The 21,652-nt window shown below is 42.1% G+C and overlaps 3 protein-coding genes across 15 annotated transcripts in view; 2 read left to right on the forward strand and 1 right to left on the reverse strand.

Moving 5' to 3' along the window:
- The window catches only part of ZMYND12 (zinc finger MYND-type containing 12), a 34,806-nt gene extending 31,988 nt beyond the window's left edge, over window positions 1–2,818 (reverse strand). Inside the window, exon 1 of one of the 2 annotated variants that reach the window (XM_060398713.1) lies at window positions 2,686–2,818. Coding sequence is in view for 1 of the 2 variants with exons in the window: in XM_060398670.1 (XP_060254653.1) it covers window positions 2,630–2,739 (110 nt within the window). In the remaining variant the exon portion in view is untranslated. Of the gene's footprint in view, window positions 1–2,629 lie in introns of both variants that reach the window. The other variant, XM_060398670.1, reaches the window with a different exon arrangement.
- A 490-nt stretch (window positions 2,819–3,308) lies between these two features.
- Window positions 3,309–6,771, forward strand: PPCS (phosphopantothenoylcysteine synthetase). Of its 4 annotated transcripts, none has more exons than XM_027970081.3 (3): window positions 3,309–3,840; window positions 4,009–4,112; window positions 5,820–6,771. In XM_027970081.3, exons 1-3 carry the CDS (start codon window positions 3,333–3,335, stop codon window positions 6,141–6,143), a joined length of 936 nt encoding a protein of 311 aa, XP_027825882.1. In that variant the 5' UTR covers window positions 3,309–3,332; the 3' UTR covers window positions 6,144–6,771. The 4 variants fall into 4 exon arrangements, with proteins under 4 accessions (XP_027825882.1, XP_027826480.1, NP_001119835.1 ...); XM_027970679.3 differs by having other exon boundaries at window positions 3,309–3,395; NM_001126363.1 differs by lacking the exon at window positions 5,820–6,771 and having other exon boundaries at window positions 3,333–3,840; window positions 4,009–4,142.
- A 2,407-nt stretch (window positions 6,772–9,178) lies between these two features.
- CCDC30 (coiled-coil domain containing 30) overlaps window positions 9,179–21,652 on the forward strand; it is a 136,970-nt gene continuing 124,496 nt past the window's right edge. For 3 of the 9 annotated variants that reach the window (XM_027968539.3, XM_042246638.2, XM_060398442.1), the window contains exons 1-2: window positions 9,179–10,079; window positions 19,478–19,649. In XM_027968539.3, the coding sequence (XP_027824340.1) occupies window positions 19,590–19,649 (60 nt within the window). In that variant the 5' untranslated portion in view covers window positions 9,179–10,079; window positions 19,478–19,589. Of the gene's footprint in view, window positions 10,080–19,477; window positions 19,650–20,727; window positions 20,832–21,652 lie in introns of those variants that run through there. The other 6 variants (XM_042246625.2, XM_060398471.1, XM_060398567.1 and 3 more) reach the window with 3 other exon arrangements.

Genomic DNA, 21,652 nt, shown 5'->3' on the forward strand with positions numbered 1-21,652 from the left:
AGGGCACAAGGATATAGATATCTGGAGAAAAGTTAGGGGGAGAGGAGAAGACCTTAAAAATAATTAAAGGGAGTGAAAGAAGAGAAAGAAAATATAGGAGGAGAAGGGCATAGGAAATAATAATTTATTCATGGATTCATCAAATATTTAGTTTCAACCATTTCACGCTACTTTGCTGGAGACCATAGGGTATACACAGACGGGTCTGAAACAGATCAAAGATAACATATGACAGTCCGTCTACATATTAAACATAACACTATTCTGCATTAATGGCATGGCATCCTGTATTAATGGAGCATAATAAAATTGAGCTAACAGGCTTGCCAAGGACTAAAATGAGTCAGGGAAATGAGTCATCTGAAAGATTACAGAGTAACTACAAAGTGAGTTGAGAGGAAGGAGGAATTACTTCTGGGCTTGAGGGATGAAGAGCACAAGGGAAGACCTGGATGCTTATATCAGACAAAGGATACAAGCCTCCAGAATGCCAGTCCTGCACTTAGAAGTGTTTACTCAGGACTTCCCTGGAGGTCCAGTGGTTAAGACTCCACGCTTCCAGCACAGGGTTCAAGGGTTCAAACCCTGGTTGGGGAACTAAGATCCCATAAACCACACAGCAAAAACAAAAACAAAGAAAAAGTGAAGGAAAAATGTGAGAGAGAAAATGAGATAGAATTTAGTTTGGGTTTAGCAGAAATACCTCTTTGAAGAAATAACATTTATGAGAAGAGAAAGATGAAAGGGAATTAGGAAGAGCTGTGACTGTAGAGAAAAATTCCCAACAGAGGCAACAGGCTGGGCAAAGAAACTGAGGGAGGAAAGGAGTTGGCAAATTGGAACTGAAAGAAAGCCTCTATAACTGCATCCCGCAAAAGAAGGGTGAGTGTGGTGGGAAATGAAAGTAGAGAGGCAGCTAGGGCTTTGTAGTTTCTGCTACAAATTCTGAATTGTATTCTGTACGCAATAAAGACACAACAGTGGAAACAGAGATGCCACCCCTGCACTCCGGGAGCATACCACTTAGTGAGGGGCACAGACCACTAGACAAATGATTTAAATCTCTCATAAATGTGAGGATAGGGGACATGACGAGTGCTGTGAAAGCACTGAGGAGGCACACTGGATTCAGTCCAAGAGGTATGTTCACTCTCCACTGGGACCACTGCAACTGAGAAGCTATGTAGCCTTTACTTTCCAGTCTAGCTTCACATTGATACCTGTCATCTTTCCTTAATACAAATAGGAGCATGTGAAAACCATCCATGACCCCCCAGAGGATAAACTCCAAACTCCTTGATCTCATATCACTGTTTGGCCCTAACTTTTATCTTCTTGGTATAAACTTCTACTACTACCTATCACAAAGATTTTCAAACTTTTAAAAAATCAACCTATAGTAGGAAATACATTTCTCTAGTACAAACACATATCCACATAAAACACTAAAACACAAGTCTGAAGAAACAATTCAAGTAGGATTACTCTGATACTTTCTAGGTTTGTTTCCCCTTAAAACGCTGGTTGTGATTTATCCATAACCTGCTAATGGGGCCTGAACAGCAAGCTGACAGTCGTAACTGCTCTTTCCACCGCTACCTTCTCAACCCACCTCTGAACAAAGTCTGTTCTCTCACTCTTTACCGAAGCAGTCCTGGATGCAAGAAGTGCCTTTCCTTTTCTTCTCCACTTCTCATTCACCTAGCAACTTCCATCTGATCTTTCAAGACTTTGCTCAAATATTACTTCTTCAGAGGAACCTTTGCAGATACCACCCCAGTCATCATGCTTCCATCCTTAGAGGTCCTAGGGAATAGTACTCCCTGAGTGACAGCACTTGTCATATAGGGTTATAACTTAATTTTTAAAACAGGTTAGCCTGCTCTGGACTAGGTTTCTGAACGTCAGCAACCTCATTGTCTTATCTCAGGCCCCAAATGGGATCCGATCTGAAGCAAAGGTCAGGGGATGTTATGCTGGAGTAAATGAAAACTAATATCATACCCTTCCCATACCGTCGCGATCCTGGCTGTGCACCGACAAACTAGTTTTCTCTGTTCTTCAAACACAGCAAGGTCTTCCCTCCCTCGGAGCCTCACTGTGCCACTGTTCCCCCAGCGTTTCTCGGGCGGCCGTTCCTACTCGGTCATATTCAGTCCCTAGTCTACCTTCAGAGAGGCTGTCTGCCCAACCTCCCATCACGTTTCCTTTGTCTTTAAGGCATTGTGTTGTTGTTATGGCCGATTTTTTTGCGACCACATGGACTGTAGCTCGCCAGGCTGCTCTCTCCGTAGAATTTCCTAGGCAAGAATACTGGACTACTCTCTGGAATTATTTTGTTTGGTCTGTTGGTTTATTTATCTAGCTTTCTCATGACAATATTACTTTTTTGGGAGACGTGGTCTCCCGAGTTTCTCCCCAGTAACTTCAGCACCTAGAACAGTGCAAGGCGCACAGCAGGCGCTCCACAAAACATCTGGTGACGAACGAGCCAGTGGAAGAGGAAGCAAACGCAGACACTGAAGTCTTAGGGACCTGTCTTGAAGCCTCCCAGACTCTAGAACCTAGAGGGTTCCCTGGCTGAGAGGGAGAGGATTGAAGCGCCCAGGGGCCATGTTTCAGGGCCTACCAGTAGTAAGTGACTGTGCAGGCCCGACACACCCGCTCGGCCGGGGCTTCGCACACCTCACAGCAGAGCCGGCGCCCCTTGGGCACCGCCAGAGGGTAGATCACGTTCATGCCACGGCAGACGGTGTTGTCAGTCTCTAGGACGGTTGCCCGGCGAAGACACACCGGACAGCGGCGTCACGTGACCGACACGCCGCAGCCTCATCCCCCGCATTTGGAGGGTAAGGGGAGGGACGTGTGGCTCGACTGACAACTTGGAGTGTGTTTGTAGGGTAATTTTTTTGAAATGAAGGAGTAAAAAAAAAAAACAACCCAAGCCATCCCTCCACCTCTCCCCCTCCCGCACCGCTCTAAATCCAAAGGTTAAACAACCGGGCAATCAAATTTTTAGCCGCGGTCCGAGTCTAGCAGGGTCTGTACGGTAGCCGATAAGCATCAAACACGGCCGACCGGACCGTCACTCAGGCTAGGAAACTAAACAAGGGGGTGTGCCTCTCAGCCGAGAACTCAAGTGTCAGACTCGCAGGGTGCAGGGCGGAACCAGCACGTATTTCCAGACAGGCGGAAACCCCGCGCTGACGTCCAGCGCACCGTAGCCAACCGCCCAGTTACTATTGCGGCTGCGCGCGGGCCAGGTAAGGGGACAGGGGGCGTGGCGCCGCAGCGCCCAGAGTTTGCGCAGACGCGGAGGCGCTCGGGGACTGATGGCGGCCGTGGACCTGGTTGCCGAGTTTCCCCAGCCGGCCGGTGCTGCGCGCTGGGCAGAGGTTATGGCTCGGTTCGCCGCCCGGTTGGGCGCGCAGGGCCGACGGGTGGTGTTGGTCACTTCCGGCGGCACCAAGGTCCCTCTGGAAGCCCGGCCTGTGCGCTTCCTGGACAACTTCAGCAGTGGGCGGCGCGGTGCTAGCTCGGCCGAAGCCTTCTTGGCCGCGGGCTACGGGGTTCTGTTCCTGTACCGCGCGCGCTCTGCCTTCCCCTTTGCCCACCGCTACCCGCCCCAGACCTGGCTGTCTGTTCTGCGGCCCTCCAGCCAAGCGCCTTCGGGCTTGCTGAGCCTGGAGGCGGAGGAAAAAGCACTCCCGGGCTTCGCCGCAGCTCTGCGGAGCTACCAGGAAGCTGAGGCTGCCGGCACCTTTCTGGCCATAGAGTTCACCACTTTGGCAGACTATTTGCATTTGCTGCAGGCTGCAGCCCAGGCTCTCAACCCACTAGGTGCGTGCCTTTAGGAGTTCATCGGAAGCCAGGAGGCAGAGCCTTTCCCCCTAGACACATAGCCCCTTACTATATACCCAGGGCTCTCACAACGGAGGACCCTGAGTTGAAAAGGAGCTGACTCCATACACTTCTCTGATTTATTACACTCTGTGCTTCTTTTTTCAGGTTCTTCTGCGATGTTTTACCTGGCTGCGGCCGTGTCAGATTTCTATGTTCCTGCCTCTGAAATGCCTGAACACAAGATCCAGTCATCTGGGGGCCCACTGCAGGTGATGGGCGCTTCTCTTCCAGAGATCTGATTCCCTATAACCAATCTTGGGTTAATTTCCTTTTGATCTGGAGATGGCCTTTCTGCATTCCGTATGTGCTAGGCACTAGGGATACAGAGATGAATAAGACACCGCCCTCCCTCAAGAACCTCACAATCTGTTGAGGTTGCTGGACACAGACATAATTACAGTACAGAGTGATAAATGCTCTAGTAGAGGTACGTACCAAGTGAAGTCAGAGCATGGGGTGAGTGAATCTTGGGGAAAGTCAAGGCTTTCTGGAGGAAATGGCTTGAACTGGGTTTTAAAAGATGAGCAGAAGGTGTATCAGACCAAGGGGAGATCATTCCAGATAGAGTACACAATTGGAGCTTAAAAATGGGCATTGTGTTGTGAACTGACATTGTCTGGTAAAGCTGGAGAGTGGTGAGGGTGGAGGGCAGACTGAAGGAACAGCTTCCTTCATAGAAAATTTTGTGTTCCTTCTTAAGGAGCTTGAACTTAATCCTATGGAGCCAAGGGAAACGTAAGAGAATGAGATAAAGTTTTTGTTTGTGAAGAACATTCTGGCATCATCGTGAAAGGTGAATTAGAGAGAGTGGTGGGGGCAGATGAGATGGTGGTTATTGTTGCAGTTTAAGGAGAAGGTATGAGGAGGGTAGTGGTGTGGTGAAGATGCTGAAATCATCTGGCTTCCTGGAATCTGAGGGAATTCTTAGTCTTTTATTGGGTGATACAAGTAGGATTTAAATCGGAGAAACTACCTGTGGAGCACTTGCTGATTCTGTGGGACAGTTTATTTTTTCATTTCTTCAACAAATGTTTATTGAGTACCTACTATATGCCAGACACTATTGTAGGAGATAAGGCAGTGAAAAGAAACATATTGTGCCCTGGTTTTGCTTATACTCTGCAGAGGAAACAGTAAGTCAAATGCATAGTATATTAGGTAGTGATAAATTCTAAGCAGAAAAGTAAAATGGGGAACGGGTATGTGATCCCTGTCACTCTTGCTAACTATTTGAGGGAAAATTCTGATGATTAGCTTAGTGATTTCACACTTTAAATTCTGGGAACCTTACTTTATCCTGTAATTCTTAGTTCTGTAGTGTACTTGAAAGTACACAAAACAACTCAACATTCCCCTTAGAAGGGATTGAGAATGATATTGTGGTATTGATGAATAAAAATAAAATCAATTCTGTTTCCTCAGTGCTAAGATGTTACCAGTGACAGTTTTTTAATGGAATCAAATAGTCCACCAGTGGAAGAAATATTTTAGGCTGAGGGATTTAAAAACTCAACCTTGAGCTTCTGCCAGAGTAACATTTGTGTAAACAGATTATTTGTATTTGTTTATTTGAGGGTTTGGATTAAATATAAAGGGAATGTTTGAGAAAATATAATGCTATTTTTTCAGAGTTTTATTTATGGTAATGAGGGTTACAAGGCAAGGCTAATTCATAGGATGTAGTTTGCCCCAGAATATGCATGAAGCTTTGAAATCAGGCATCCTTATGAACCCTACAAAGGCAGCACTTTTAAGTAAGCATTTAATACGCTTTAAAAAGTTTGGCAGTGAGAAATCCTACTTGAATTGACGTAGCCAAACATCTGAGTCCTTGCTTCCTTGATTTCCTTTGAGATTGACCTGCCTGGTAGGTAGTAACCTTGTTTGCTTATTAAGATTCTCTTTTTCCAATACAGATAACAATGAAGATGGTGCCAAAAATGCTTTCTCCTTTGGTTAAAGACTGGGCTCCCAAAGCGTTTATAATTTCCTTTAAGTTGGAGACTGACCCCTCCATCATAATTGATCGTGCACGGAATGCTTTAGAAGTGTATCGACATCAAGTGGTGGTGGCTAATATCCTTGATTCACGGCGATCTTCTGTGGTTATTATAACCAAAGACTCAGAAACCAAGTTACTGTTATCAGAGGAAGAAGTAGAGAAAGGCATAGAGATAGAAGAGAAGATAGTGGATGATCTTCAGTCTCGACATACTGCTTTTATACGTGACAAAAACTGAGGTAAAAAGCCTTTATTTATAGGATCAAGACTTGTTCAGTGGACCAGGGCTCTTATAGGTGGTGAGAAGTAGAATAAATCCTTTGCTTTCATGAAGACAGAAAATGAAGAGGAAAAGCAGTGAGTGGTGGGCAGGCTAATGTGGCTCGGCATCTGTCTTTCAAAGGTCTTTCGATACTCTTAAAAAATGAAAGCAAAGGCAAATCTGTTATCACCGAACCACCTGACACACTCACCTGAATGTTACCTTGATTTTGAGAATGACTCTAGCTGTTTCTCAGCTTAAAAAAAAAAGCTTATTGGGTATTATATTCCTCAAAATATACATGTGGGGCCTGAACATCAGCCTTCTTCACACTATAAAAAGGATGATGGATGCCTGAATGGCCATGCTTATTTTGTTGATACCTACTATGTGGTAGGCCCTCAGGATTTTGAAGAGTCAAAGGTGAATTGTTGTTCAGTTGCTAAGTCGTGTCCAGCTCTGTGACCCCATGGACTACAGCATGCCAGGCTCCCCTGTTCTTCACTATCTTCCAGAGTTAGTTCAAAAAGATGAATAAACATGTCTAGTTTGGGAAATGGCTATATAAAAATTAAGTACAATAAAGTATGTGCCCCAAAGTCAATACGATGATGTTGGTTTTTCTTGAAATTTAGTAAAAACAGGTGTAGGCGAGAAGGACACCTCCCCAAAGACAGATTTGCTGTAGATTGATGATTATCCCACCATATTTACTTCTTGCTTCTCTTCCTAGACTCACTTCATATTTGAGTTAAGAATTTACCTTTCAAATATTTTATAACTGCGATTGTGGGAAAGGTAAGCTGGAGGCCAGGCAGGACCCAGTTGGTGACCATGGCCCTGAAGGAGGTAAAGAGTATGGGTTTTGCAGTTGTCTTAGCAGATTTCACCCTTCCAGCTGTGCCATCTATTCACCTTATAAACTTAGATACCTGACTTAATCTCAAGTTTCCTCATCTATAAAATGGTGATAATTTCTCTGCAAAGTAACACCATTTGTTGTGGGGATTAAATAACTGGTGAAGGTAAAGCATGAGTCTGGCACTTGACACATAATTTGCAAAATAAATGGTTACAATTGCTAAATTTAATCACTTAGCAAGGCAGTGTTACTGCTCGCGCCTTGCTTGATTCCTGAATCCTTGAGAAGTTTTCAAAGCTCTCACTGTACTGGGCTTTTGGTTGGGAGTGCAAAATAAGTAGACCAGAGAAGTACCCTCAGTGATCCATAGGGTGGTCCAGAATGCAGTGTGAAAAACTGTCATTAAGAACTAGGTATAAAAAAGTGCTTGACATAAATTAGTTAAAATGCAATTCATGGAGTGTGTTGGAAAGAGTAGTCCAATGTATCTGTCTGATAATAGAAGTATAATAAACTTTGAGATTTGCACATAAATGCCGAGATATACCTAAATATGTCATCAAGAAATGTGACTTCATTAAATCAGGAAACTAAAGTAACTGCAGCAATCAGGACTTCTCTGGAAGCAGCATTCCCGTTGAACAAAATTTAAAATTAATTTCTGATCCAAATAGCAAAATCTAAAAAGCAACATACTGTAGACAGTGGCTGCAGTACAAAAGGAGCATGAAGTAAAAGATTGACTTCTTCCCTTCTCTACATCTGTAGGTTCGTGTAGATGATGGCTGTCATTATCTTTGAATGTATAATGAGGATAAATGGAGCTAGAACTAGAAGTGATTGTAATGTTTGTTTTTATTAATATCATTATTACTCCCCTTAGGAACCATTTTCTATTGTGTTTTGTTAAGGCTTAAAAACAACCTCCATTACCCTAAATGGAATTGTTTAGTGTTTTCCAATTCAGTTTCATTTTCATTCAGAGCATGTGAAAATTCCAAGAGGTGGTTTTTTTAGTCAGCAGATGGAAGTGTGTGAAGAAAGCAAGACCTAAGAGTGAGGGAGTTCCCTGGTGGTTCACTGGTTACGACTTGGTGCTTTCACTGCCATGGCCCAGGTTCAGTCCCAAGCCAGGGCACAGCCCAAAATAAAAATCTAAGAATAAAAAGGAACATAAGTCAATTAGAGCAAATAAGAAGGATCCTGAATCTAAATTGGAGGACAAAACAATGTATCCCTAAGAAGAAAATGATGCTTTAACTGTTAGAAGTGGGCTGGGGAGATGGTGGTGAGCATTTTAGATCAGAGGGGAAAAAAAGAAAAAACACTTGCAAGGGCTCTGGTGCCAGAGGGAGAGATTAGGAAGTGTAAGGGGTACTATCTGTCCAGATAATGCATGTAGAACTGGCAAAGCTTTGGAAAGGAGCCTGTGAGAAACTAGAATAAGGTTAAGAAATGTTAAATGTATCTTGGGGATACCAGAAAAGCGTGGGCCCCAAAACATGAGTAAAAGCGGGTTTAGGTAAACTAACTAGAATCTTGCGATAAGAGTATTTAAATGAAGAGCATATAAACCGGTCCTTTGTTAAATGTTGTGTCTTCTAGATATTTTTATTTTACCTTACATAGGTGGAGAATATGGTTCGCGAAAACCGAATTTTCAGTGCTTAGGACTTCTAAAGGACTTAAGGAATAGTTGTAGTCAAGTTCGGTTTCGTCATTTTTACAATAATAAGCGGGTTCCAAAAGTGTTGTGATTTGTCTTAGGTGCCCTACCCAGGTGATGAGTGACAAGTCCTAAAATTCAGAACCGCTGACCTAGCTTCCCCCACCCCCCACCTTTTAAGAATGAAGTTATTTCTAGGAAATTTAATCCAAGTTTGTTAGACTGGGGCTCTAGATAAGGTTTGGCAGGAAGCTGAGAACAATTAATGCCCTGTGACAGAACTTGAAGTTGCAAATAGGCACCACGACGTTACCATGGTTACTGCAGAGCCATAGGGAAGAGCCGTGCCTTCGTTACCGTAACTTAGAGGCCAATGGTCTGCACCGTAGCAATGGTCTCTGGCCGGAAGCGCAACTCCTGAGCCAATGGCGCGCGTCGTTTCTATGGTTGCCGCCGGAAGGACGGCCAGGCGTTTCCGCGGCGAGCGCGGTTGCTATGACGCCCGGGACTGAGCAGGCACCTGCCGCTCGCACCCTGGCGGCCCCCGGACCCTCACCGCGCTTTCCAAGAGACAATTTCCGGCTTGATTCCTGAGGTTCCCGCAGCCCCAAGAAGAAAGCAGCTATTCTTCGCTCTTTTTCAGCATTCCAGGCCTTTCCCGGCACGGCCCAAAACGACAGAAGAGCCTCACCTGGCTTGGCCTTTCTAGCCGCGGGCTGGAGGGATTCGGCCTGAGAATAGATTGGTCGGTTTCCAGGAACCCACCCGTCACAGGCCCTTAGAATTAGGCTGCTGCTTTTCTTTAAAGAGAGTTTAGAACACTCAAGCTGTTTAAGTAGGCGTTCCTTTGCTCACTTTCCAGGCGAAGACTCAGCCCTACTCAGAGACTGCGCTTGAAGGTAGGGGCCATGACAAAGTCCACCGAGCTACGGCATCCTCTGAGTGTCGGCCTGTGAACAAAGAACTGCTGTTTCCTCCCTTTTGCCGTTTGTTCGTCATGCAGAACTTGAATTCCTGATGAAGCTCTGGAGCCCCTTTGTATCCTCAACATCAGACGTCATCAAGTCAGTTACCTTGTGCCTTTCAAGCTGCAACCTCATCCACTTCTCTCATTACCCCGAGCGTCAGTTTTCTCATCCTGATCATTGTACAGCCATTCTCGCCCTTTCTTGTCCACACTGCGTATTCCTGAATGTTCACTCGTCTCCATCACCTCTGTTATCTCTACACCCCCTCCTTCTTTCCTGCTACAATGCTTTGGGTAACTAAGCATTTCACATTCTCCAGCCCTGGAATCATTTGGAAGATTTTCTTTGTGTCTCTGTACTACGGCAATCATTCTGTCTTGAGTAAACTCGAGACGAAAATGGAAAAGCATACATTGGTAAATACAAACAGTAAATTTCTACAAGTCTGGTGTGTTTTGAAAATGGAGGAGAAAAAAATCCAAATGTACTTTTGGACTTATCTCAGTCTTATTTAGAGAAAGATGTTTCTTGTTAAGTGTATACTGTTTTAGGCATTCATTTTAGTGACGCATTCACGTTTGTGAAAAGATCATTCGGAATGATCGTTAACAACTTCAAGTCCGTATGAACTCAACACCATGACAGAATAGAATTTTCAGGAAAGGAGATGCTTGAAACAATTCTTGTGCCTGCTCTTCATGATAGTTCTTAATCAGAAAACATTCCTTGTGGTATAAGATAAGAAACAAAAACAGGAGGAATGATTGAAAATAAGTATTTTTGGCAATGGGCAGGCTTAAAAGCCCTCAGAAACTTGGAAGAGAGGCTGTAAAAGTAGAATATGATTTCTTTAGATCCAGTGCACTTGTAACTGAGCTTGGAAAACTTTAATTTGTCTTAAAGTATGTGTTTCTTGTTGAGTTTTACTATTATATATATATAAAGTTATTTTGAAGATATGCAAAGTGTACATTTTAAATGGGTATTTGTGGGGATAGAATGCTTTAGATATTTTTATTTATCAGACTAATTTCATCAGTTATTTGTGGTAGTCACGCTCAAAGCCAAGTCAAGTGTCCACATACTGAGAAATTCAGCTTTCTCTTCTATAATAGATTGGAGAAGGAAAATGAGTTCTGTGGCTTTTGAAAATTTTTTCATATTAAATGAGAGCTGAATAAATTTTAACTCTTGGTAGTAAGGGCTGTTAGATGCTATATGTTAAGGAGTTTTCTTTTCCCCTTCCAGTATATATTTATTAAACAAACATCAGTATGGCAATGTTAACATAAAATTCAGAAAACTTTCCTCTTACCCCTAGCCTAGTGCTACTAAACCTTGGATGGGGCAGCAGGGGGAGGATTTTGCTCCCTAAGAAACATGGCAATGGATGGAGACATTTTTAGTTGTCACAACTGATGATATATAACTGGCATCTAGTTAGTAGAAGCCAGAGATTCTGCCCTCCATTCTTCTGTCCCCCGACAAGAAAGAGTTAGCCAGCCCTGAATGGCTGGCTGAGTCTGACAGCAGTGCTAAGGTTGACATATCAGTAGTTCATTGTTCTGTTCTGTGTCAATCCTTGCTCATGTGCATATGTTTTTTACATAGTTAACAATGGGCGTTTGCTTCTCTATTTCACTTAATTCTGTATTTTAAGTGTTTAAACATTGCTACATTGTTTTCAACTTTTTAAAAGTTTATTTTTCTCATTTTATTTGCAAATTGAAAAGAAAAAAAAACTGTATAAATGGATACTGTATTTAAGACATTTGTATGTTTTAAATTATATTTGTGTAGGAGGAAGAAAGAAGGGGTAGGATGAATAACCTAAGTGGATTTCTCAGTTTTCAGGCCATACTCTTTACTGTGTTCCCTTATGTCACTCAAAGACCATGGGGTCACAGGCTCATCCTTTGTTCAGCGCCAGGAGATACGCTGTAGCTGTAGCACGAGGTATGGTCCTGGATCCGCACTGTAGTTGAAGGCACCTACTGCAGCGCCAAGAACAAGTCGAAATGACTGCACTCATTCTTTTGTCCTCTTCCCATTTCAAATTCTTTGCCTCTATCTCAGTTTGCTTTTACCACCTCATTCTTTACATCTAGAAGTTTTTAGAAGCTCCCAAAATGCCACAAGATGTGCTTCTTTCCAGACCGTGACTTTTTAAGATAATGAGCATGTATTCAGTATCTCCTTTTAAAGAATAGTATGCTTATATACTTTGTTATGTGGGCGAGTTTAGGCACGGTTTAGATGTTAGAGCATTTAGAATTCAAAGAATGAATTTATATTACCTCAAGATCTACTTTTTTATAAGTTTCAAATTACTCAACCATTGGGGCTCAGTAAAACGGGAACATGTTAGTTCTGGGATGTCAGAGCAGAACAGGCAGAAGGACCCAGGATTCCAGACAGAGGGACCCAAATATTCAGAGTCGTGAAATAAGCAGCATGATGGGGATCAGTCCATACACCGGCATGAAGGGCTGTCAAGGTGTGGCAGAAGATAAGAGAGAGACATGTAGGGCTCATGTTGTGAAGACTCTGGTGCCAAGCTGAGGATCCAGACTTCCTGAAAGCAATGGGAATGTTAAGCAGCAAGTGATTTGCATTTACAAGGGTCAGTCTGAGAACTTTATAGAGTACAGACTGGATGGGGGCCAGCCCAGCAGCAAGAAAATCAGTTAAGGACACTGTTACACTGCTGCTGCTGCTGCTAAGTTGCTTCAGTCATGTCCGACTCTGTGCGACCCCATAGACGGCAGCCCACCAGGCTCCGCCGTCCCTGGGACTCTCCAGGCAAGAACACTGGAGTGGGTTGCCATTTCCTTCTCCAGTGCATGAAAGTGAAAAGTGAAAGTGAAGTCGCTCAGTTGTGTCTGACTCTTCGTAGCCCCATGGACTGCAGCCTACCAGGCTCTTCCGTCCATGGGATTTTCCTGGCAAGAGTATGGAAGTGGGGTGCCATTGCCTTCTCCAAAACTAATAAGAGAGGATTAATTAGAAAATGATCAAAGAGATGGAATCCACAAATGCAGGGACTGGTTGTCCATGAGAGTGGAATGAATAAGGATAGGCCAAAGATAACTCCCAGATTTCTGACTTGGGAAACTATATTGATAGTGATTTTAACTGGGATACAGATGGAAGACCAAGTGTTAAGAAAGATGAGTGGATTTTTCAAACTGAGCTATATACTAGAGAGTTGGATATGCATTTGGTCTTAACTAGTAGATTCATTTTGTATTGCCTTCTTGCCTACATCCTCTGCCCTGGAATTTGTACTTTTCTGCCAATCCTTGCTTAAAGGATAGGCTTGGTGGCTGTATTTTTATCCCTACTTCCCACCTGTCCTAGCCACAGCTAACTGAACAAGGAATATTGTACAACTAACTTCAGAGAGAGGGGAGCAATTCATGGGGTGAGCAACAAATAATTGTCTCTCTTTCATAAATTTGAACTAAAAGGGATAGATAAAAGAAATGACTTAATCTGAAAAATTACATAGGTTTAGGACTCAGATGACTATTTTTAGCTTTGCTGTTGAGCACACAGAGAAAAGCCATCTGTGTGGAAAAGCAAGTAAATGGGAGCAGGTTCATAGGGAAACACAGGCGAAAGACCTTATGGGTCAGGATAGATTAGCAATGACTATCTTAGTTCCATGTTCATTTTCCATGTAACTAGGTTAATGGCAACCCACTCCAGTATTCTTGCCTGGAGAATCCCACGGACAGAGGAGCCTGGAAGGCTACAGTCCATGGGGTCGCAAGAGTCGGACACAACTTAGCGACTAAACCACCAACCAAACCAGGTTTCAGTTAGTTCAGTTGCTCAGTCGTGTCCGACTCTTTGTGACCCCATAGACTGCAGCAGCCAGGCTTTCCTGTCCATCACCAGCTCCCAGAGCTCGCTCAAACTCATGTCCATTGAGTCCGTGATGCCATCCAACCATCTCATCCTCTGTTGTCCCCTTCTCCTCCTGCCTTCAATCTTTCCCAGCATCAGGGTCTTTTCCAATGAGTCAGTTCTTCACATCAGGTAGCCAAAGCATTGGAGCTTCAGCTTCAGCATCAGTCCTTCCAATGAATATTCAGGACTGATTTCCTTTAGGATGGACTGGTTTGATCTCCTTGTTTGCAGCATATGCCCTTGTATCTTATTCTTTCAATAACCCTTCTGAGTAGTTAGGATTGGTCAGCTGTAAAGGCCAGAAAACTCAAAATAATAATGGCTTGAAAATAAAAGTCACATAAAAGTCAAGAAGCAAGCACCCCAGAACTGATAGGGCAGCATTTTGAAATTACCAAAGGTTCAGATATCTTCTCTCATATGATAGTATATCATCCTTGGTCTGTGGCTTCCACATCATGGTGTCCAGGATGGATGCTCAAGCTTCAAATTATCTTTGTCTGCATTCCAGCCAGTAGAAAGGAAGAGGATGAGGCCATCCTTTTCCTTTAAGGACATTTCCTAAACTAGGTGGCCCACAATTCCGTTTACATCCTATTGGTCAGAACTTAGTCACATGGGTGTATCTAGCAGAAGGCAGGCATCCTTGTGACCAGTCCCAAAAAAAGTATTATTTCTGCAGCAAAAAAGAAGACTACACAATCATCTATTAAAAATAAACATATTTAAATATATATATATATATAGAAGAAAAACTGGCAATTTCTGCTACATTTACTTATTTATATTTGTTCTAACTTCAGTGTATTTGTTTCTTGCTAATTTTTCTAGATAGACCTGGAGCTTAGCAGAGATGGATTATTGTTTAATTCTCCTAATAACCCAATGAGATTGGTAATACTATTATGTCCATTCTCTTTGAGGGCAATCAAAGTTTAAAGAAGTTAGATGAATTGTGTTACTCACACAACTAGAAAGTGATGGAGCCAGGATTTGGACCAAGGCATGTCAGACTCCCCTGCCTGAGCTGTTCGTCACCATGATAGTAAGAAGGGCGGAGAGCCAAAGGCAGGGTTCTTAGGAATGGTGGCATTTGACGTGTCTGTTGAAGAGCCCAGGAAGAACACAGGAAAGGAAAGGCCAGGGAGGTAAGAGTGAAAACAGGAAAAAGTGACATCACAGGACAGAAAGGAGTGGATAGATACCACTCCTAAAAAGAGCAGAAACATGTCCAGTTGAATTTGGCATTTTGAGGGTTGTTGCTGAGAGTATGAGTACAAGTAGTAAGAGCAGAAGCCAAATGCTGTGACTTGAGGAGGGTAAGATAGATTAGAAAGAGGATAGTAACTCCAGAGGGGGATGTGGTAGGATCAAAGGAGAGTTATTTTGTATCTTTATTTTTACCATCAAAGACATCTTAACCTAAGGAGATGACATCAGTTGAGAGGGAGATAGTGAGCCAACAGAAAAGAAAAAAGAAGCAATCCGAGATGGGATCTGGAACACGGATAAAGGGATTTGCTCTGGACAAGAAAATGGAAAACTCTTCCTCTGAGAAGGGAAAGGATCTCTAAAAATGGTGGTTAGTGTACTGATGGCCGTAGAAGAAGCTGACAGTCTTATGATGGCCTTAGTTTTTACTAGTGCTATGGGAGACACGGTCATATGCCAACAGACGGAAGAGGTGAGGTTTGGAGTTTGATGGGAGAGGTGGAAGTTCTGAATATCTACTGAGTGAAATGGTGGCAGAAACTGGCCAAGTGCATGGAAGGACCTATGCAAGCAGAGAAGCTTGGCTCAGGCGGCAGACCATGGATTTGTAGTGGCTCCAGTGTGCATGCTTGTTCATTTCTCTCTCCCAGCACTCAGCAAACTAAAATAGGTAGAGACAAGTCAGATGGTCCAACTTTCCCCCCGGTTTGGATTTGCAGGGAAGATGGGACAAGGGGTTAGATAGCTGGAAACATTGATGAGAGACTGATTGAGATGAACCACAGTAGGGTCCAGGCTTGAGGGGGAAATAAGTGAAGCCAAAGAGTATCTGGTAATTTGAGACAAGATGTAATGGTCCAGGGACTGGAGGTTTCAACTGTCATTGTAGAATAGTTTAAGAGAGCAACAACTTCACACCCATTTCTATGGCTATTTTTTAATATATTTATGGCAGTTCCCCCCAAAGTTAATATACATAGATCTATATATCCAAAAATTCCATTCCTAGGAAGATGCCCCAAACAGCTAGAGCAGGAACTTAGATACTAGTTACACCAGTGTTTCACAGCAGTGTTATTCACAATAGTCAAAAGGTGGAAACAACTCAAATGCCCATCAACAGATGAGTGGATAACCAAAATAGATACAGTGAAATGTTATTCAGCCTTAAAAAGGAAGGAAATTCTGATCCATGATATGAAGAGGGTGAAACCTGAAGACATGCTAAGTGAAATAAGCCAGAAACAAAGGGACAAATGTATGATTCCACTCATATGAGGTACCTGGAATAGGCACGTTTATAGAGACAGAAATTAGAGCGTGGGAAATGGGGTCTCGTTGTTTAATGGATACAGAGCTTATGTTTGGGATAATGAAAATGTTCTGAAAATGGATAGCAGTGACGATTGCGCAGCACCGAGAGTGTTCTTAGTGCCACTGGGTTCTACACTTAAGTATGGTTAAAGTGGTAAATTTTAACTTTCGTATATTTACTATACACACACAAAAGAGTGGAAGGTGGACGAGTGGGACATTTGGAATTTAGAATTGTGGGATTTCAACAGTAGTTTAGGTTGTGACAGGAGCTCAGTGGAAGCCAAGGGCTTAGATGACTAAGTAGAATGGAGGTTAAAGGTCTCTGGCTTTGGAAGGGTGTTCAGTCTAGGAGCTTGGATGAGTCATACGCTTGGCTATTGACTTGCATCCTATACCACCGTCTGGACCAGACAAGCTTCCTTTTCCTGTATTGCTGCTTACCCTCCAATACCCCAAATTTCCCAGAAGCCAGGAGTGCAAAAGTATTCTCAATATCCCCCATCCACTTCTCCTTTCAACTTCCTCCAGCTTAAGACTGCCCCACTCTACCCCACAACATGGTAGGGTGACGGGGCGTATGCTACTCTCTTGGGGGCAAGCAACTCACAGTGTAGGACATGTAAGAATTCAAACATTTGTTTTCTTATTATTCATAATCTCACCAAGTTATCACAGTTGTGTTTTAACATTTTGATGTATTTGCTTCCATTCTTATGTGTCTGATTTTTACATAGTTGTAATAATACCTTTATGTTCTACTTTTTATCTTTATTATAACAGAAGCATTTTTCTATATTGCCAAATGGATTTCTAGTGTCTTGGGTCCTCTAATACTCAGAACTAAAACCACAAGGAACTGACTAGTGCTCAGAGACCTTGTAGGGAGGAGGATATGAATGGGGACCAGATGATGAGAGTAGGGTGAGGAGCACAGGAAGACTTTTAGCTATAAGTCATGGGGAAGATGCGTGGGGCACTAAAATTCAGATCTAGACCCTCTTTTTTCTTTAATGTATCAGATGATAATTAACATTTTATATATCATCCACAAGAGCTGTTGACGTGAAAAGAATGAAACTCTGGAAAACGTATCAAGAAAAGATAAAAATAATCAAAATATAGTTTTACTGTTAAAAAAGCAAAACTGATCATGATTCTGTAGACTAACTGCAGTTCAATGACAGTTCTGCTTATCCATATAATCTGGGTCACATTACCTTAGTTAAAAGTTATTAATATATTTGATTATACCAACGAGTCTTATTCACAATTGTTGTTCAGTCTCTTAGTCATGTCCGACTTTTTGCAACTCCATGGACTGCAGCACGCCAGGCTTCCCTGTCCTTCACCATGTCCTGGAGCTTGCTTAAACTCATGTCCATTGAGTCAGTGATGCCATCCAACCATCTCATCCTCTGTCGTCCCCTTCTCTTCCTGCCTTCAGTCTTTCCCAGCATCTGGGTCTTTTCTAACCAGTCAGCTCTTCTCATCAGGTGGCCAAAGTATTGGAGCTACAGCTTCAGCATCAGTCCTTCCAGTGAATATTCAGGATTGATTTCCTTTAGGACTGACTGGTTTGATCTTCTTGTAGTCCAAGGACTCTCAAGAGTCTTTTCCAACACCACAGTTCAGAAGCATCAATTTTTCGATGCTCATTCTTTATGGTCCAACTCTCACATTCATACATGACTATTGGAAAAACTACAGCTTTGACTATATGGACCTTTGTTGGCAAAGTAGTATCTCTGCTTTTTAATATGCTGTCTAGGTTTGTCATAGCTTTTCTTCCAAGGAGCAAGTGTCTTTTAATTTCATAGCTGCAGTCACTGTCCACAGTGATTTTGGAACCCATGAAAATAAAGTCTGTCACTGTTTCCATTGTTTATCTATTTGCCATGAAGTGATGGGGCTGGATGCCATGATCTTAGTTTTTTGAATTTTGAGTTTTAAGCTAGCTTTTTCACTCTCCTCTTTCACCTTCATCAAGAGGTTCTTTAGTTCCTCTTCACTTTGTCTGCCATAAAGGTGGTATCATCTGCATATCTGAGATTATTGATATTTCTCCTGTCAATCTTGATTCTAGCTTGTGCTTTATGCAGCCCAGCATTTCACATGATGTACTCTAATATAAGTTAAATAAGAGGGTGAGAATATACAGCCTTGATGTACTCCTTTCCCAATTTGGAACCTGTCCATTGTTCCATGTCCAGTTCTAACTGTTGCTTCTTGACCTGCATACAGGTTTCTCAGAGGCAGATGAGGTGATTTGATATTCCCATCTCTTTAAGAATTTTCCACAGTTTGTTTTGATCCACACAGTCAAAGTCTTTAGCATAATCAGTGAAGCAGGAGTAGATATTTATCTGGAATTCTCTTGCTTTTTCTGTGATTCAGTGGTTGTTGGCAATTTGATCTCTGGTTTTTCTGCCTTTTCTAAATCCAGCTGGAACATCTGGAAGTTCTTGGTTCACATATTGTTGAAGCCTAGCTTGAAGAATTTTGAGCATTACTTTGTTAGCATGTGAGATGAGTACAGTTGTGCAATAGTTTGAACATTGTTTGGCAGTGCCTTTCTTTGGGTTTGGAATGAAAACTGACTTTTCCCAGTCCTGTAGCCACTGCTGAGTTTTCCAAATTTGCTGGCATATTGAATGCAGCACGTTCACAGCATCATTTTTTAGGATTTGAGATAGCTCACCTGGAATTCCATCGCCTCCTCTGGCTTTGTTCATAGTGATGCTTTAGTGATTCTCATAACACAGATACCATTCCATCAATCAGCAGACATTTATCTCTTCCACACCATGTAGTGCAAGCTGTTATGTAGCATGACTACTTTCAAGTTAAAAAAATTAAAGACAGTATCAATGGCAGGCTTAGATCAAGTTTTAGAAGCAAGCTAAATGACTTAGAAGTCAACAGAAGTTACAAGACACTTTCTAGGAGCAAAATAATTCCTTGATAGTAGAGAATTAATGGCTTTCCAGCTCCCAGCGGAATCCTTTTATTTCTAAATACTTAATAGACAAAAACTACTTTGGGATTTATAACATTGCGAGGGGCCTTGGGGAGATTTTCAGACTATTAAATTACAAACTTCAGAACTGGGCAGGCAGAAAGCTTGTATTTTTTAACACATGCTTTTCTTATTTTAGGGGATATAGTAGAACTCTTCAAAGCTTTAATTTTTTGTACTTTAGCTATTTCATGTACGTGCACATTATTACTTGATAACATAACTGTTAATTAATAGAGAAACTAAGCTATGCTTTGTAAGGAGTCTAACTGTAGGCATATAAACATAACAGATTTCTTGCATGCTCAGTTGTATGTTTGTACATACATACATATGCTTATGTCTTTTATCAAGGGAAAATTTCAACTAGATTTACTTCACCATCCTGAGAAGGAATTGAACCGCTTGCCTTAACAGAAGAGCAACTCTTGTTTTGTCTGGTGCTTGTTACAGCAAAGACAGGCTGATGACTGCTTCCAGAAATCTAGAAGAGCTGTCAGTGAAGCACATGAAGGAAATTAAAGACGTAAGAACTAATATAATTTTGAGATAGCCATGGTTTTGGGACGTCCCTGGCGGTTCAGTGATTAAGACTCTGTGCCTCCACTGTAGGAGGCAAGCGTTCTTTCCCTGGTTGGGGAAGTTGCGTGCAATGTGGCCAGAAAGGAAAAAAGAAACTGTGGTTTTAGTCATCATCCTTCCATTAGGTTAACATATTAAAAAGCGATATTTGAGTATCACTGTGTAGTTTGCAAAGCATTCACGTGTACACTTTTTTTTTCATGAAATATGTCAGCAATCTGTATTGGCTTCCAACAGACTACATGTACAGGACATTGCCCAGAGAGGACTAGTTGAATATCCAAATAGGTCTGCTGAAGGTGGCTTTCATTATCTTAGGAAATTCATCCTTATCTCAATAACCAGCCCTCTAGCTGACTCTCTGGCTAGTAGGCTTAGAGACCTGACTAGTCAGCCTACAGGAAATGGATCTGCTTCTCAAAGGTGGCCTTGTATTGACCAAACTCAGAAAAGTTTGTAGAAAAATCGAACCAGTTTTTAAAATATCAGTAAGAAAGTAACCACCAAAGGAACCAGACTCATATATCCTGTGGCTGATGCATTTTTCCTCTATAGACACACTACTGCTGCTACTGCTACTGCTAAGTCATTTCAGTCCTGCCTGACTCTGTGCGATCCCATAGACGGCAGCCCATCAGGCTCCCCCGTCCCTGGGATTCTCCAGGCAAGAACACTGGAGTGGGTTGCCATTTCCTTCTCCAACGCATGAAAGTGAAAAGTGAAAGTGAAGTCTCTCAGTCAAGATATACTACATAGGAAGCCAAATTTTAATCAGATGTTTACTTGCTGAACAAGTGAAACGATTCTGATTTTTTAGAGCACCAGCTAAGATAACCGTATTTCTATAATCGGACTATCATACCTGCCCTTATTTCTGGACCTGTTATATCCTAGAACCTCAGTACCAAGCCAGTAGAGGAGCATACAGTGACACCTTTTGACACTTTAATCACTCTTTTTGATGTGTCCAGTACTGATTAACCTACACTCTTACATATACTTTATTTTTTTTTTTACTCCAGATACTTAAATTTCCTTTAATAAAGTTGTTTCCAACTTCTCAAAATATAAAGAAAAAACTCCAGTATAAGAACTAAATTGTATTTCTCTTCCTGGAAATACAAAGGTAATAAAAAAAAATAAGTAAAACAACTATCTTTAATGCTTTGCTGATCCAGCATTTTCTTGCCTTGAAGGAATGGCTATTTACAGTGTATCTTTAAGTACTAAGTTCAACAGCAGTTAAACATCATTGTGATTTGATTAACAGGGGACATTTCATTGCTTGCCTAATGTTGGGCTTTATATCCTGTTTGCTACCTAGGCAGACATCTTTAGTTTTATAGTGCCATTTTGCTGTTTGGTATTTCTTGAAAACCACACAAAAGAAAGAAAGGGAAAAAGAAAAAACTTTACTAAAGCAAATGAGCCACCTCAAGAAACATTTTTGACAACATCCTTGAGTGGACAACCAGCCTCTTCTGTTTGCCCAGTTAAGCTATTTTCTTTAAATGAGTTAATAAATTCTCTCAGGTCACTTGCAGATCACTCTGTTGTGTCCTGACAGCTCAGCTCAGCTAACCTGTTGATTTTTAAAGTTAACTCTTGGAGGGCAGTCTGATTCCCAAACTCTTAAAGACGCTAGCTGTTAGCATAGTAGACCATCAGTTTTAACATTAGGCAGGTGAGGGTGAAAAATTGCCTTTGGCACTGCCTCTCTTGTGTTACCCTGAGCAAGTTACTTCTTTGAGTGTAAGAATTTCTCATCTGTAGTTTGGAGCTGAGACTAGCTCCTTAAAAAGGATTTGTGAGGTTTACACCCAATGTGTATCAAACATTTCACATATGTTCTTGGCACCCACCAAGTATTTGATAAGAGTATTATTACTAGAAATAGATAGTATTGTTCCTGCCATTTTAAAGAGAAGGAAACTGAATCATACAGAA

Source organism: Ovis aries, chromosome 1 (genome assembly GCF_016772045.2).
Source record: "Ovis aries strain OAR_USU_Benz2616 breed Rambouillet chromosome 1, ARS-UI_Ramb_v3.0, whole genome shotgun sequence".
NCBI lineage: Eukaryota > Metazoa > Chordata > Mammalia > Artiodactyla > Bovidae > Ovis > Ovis aries.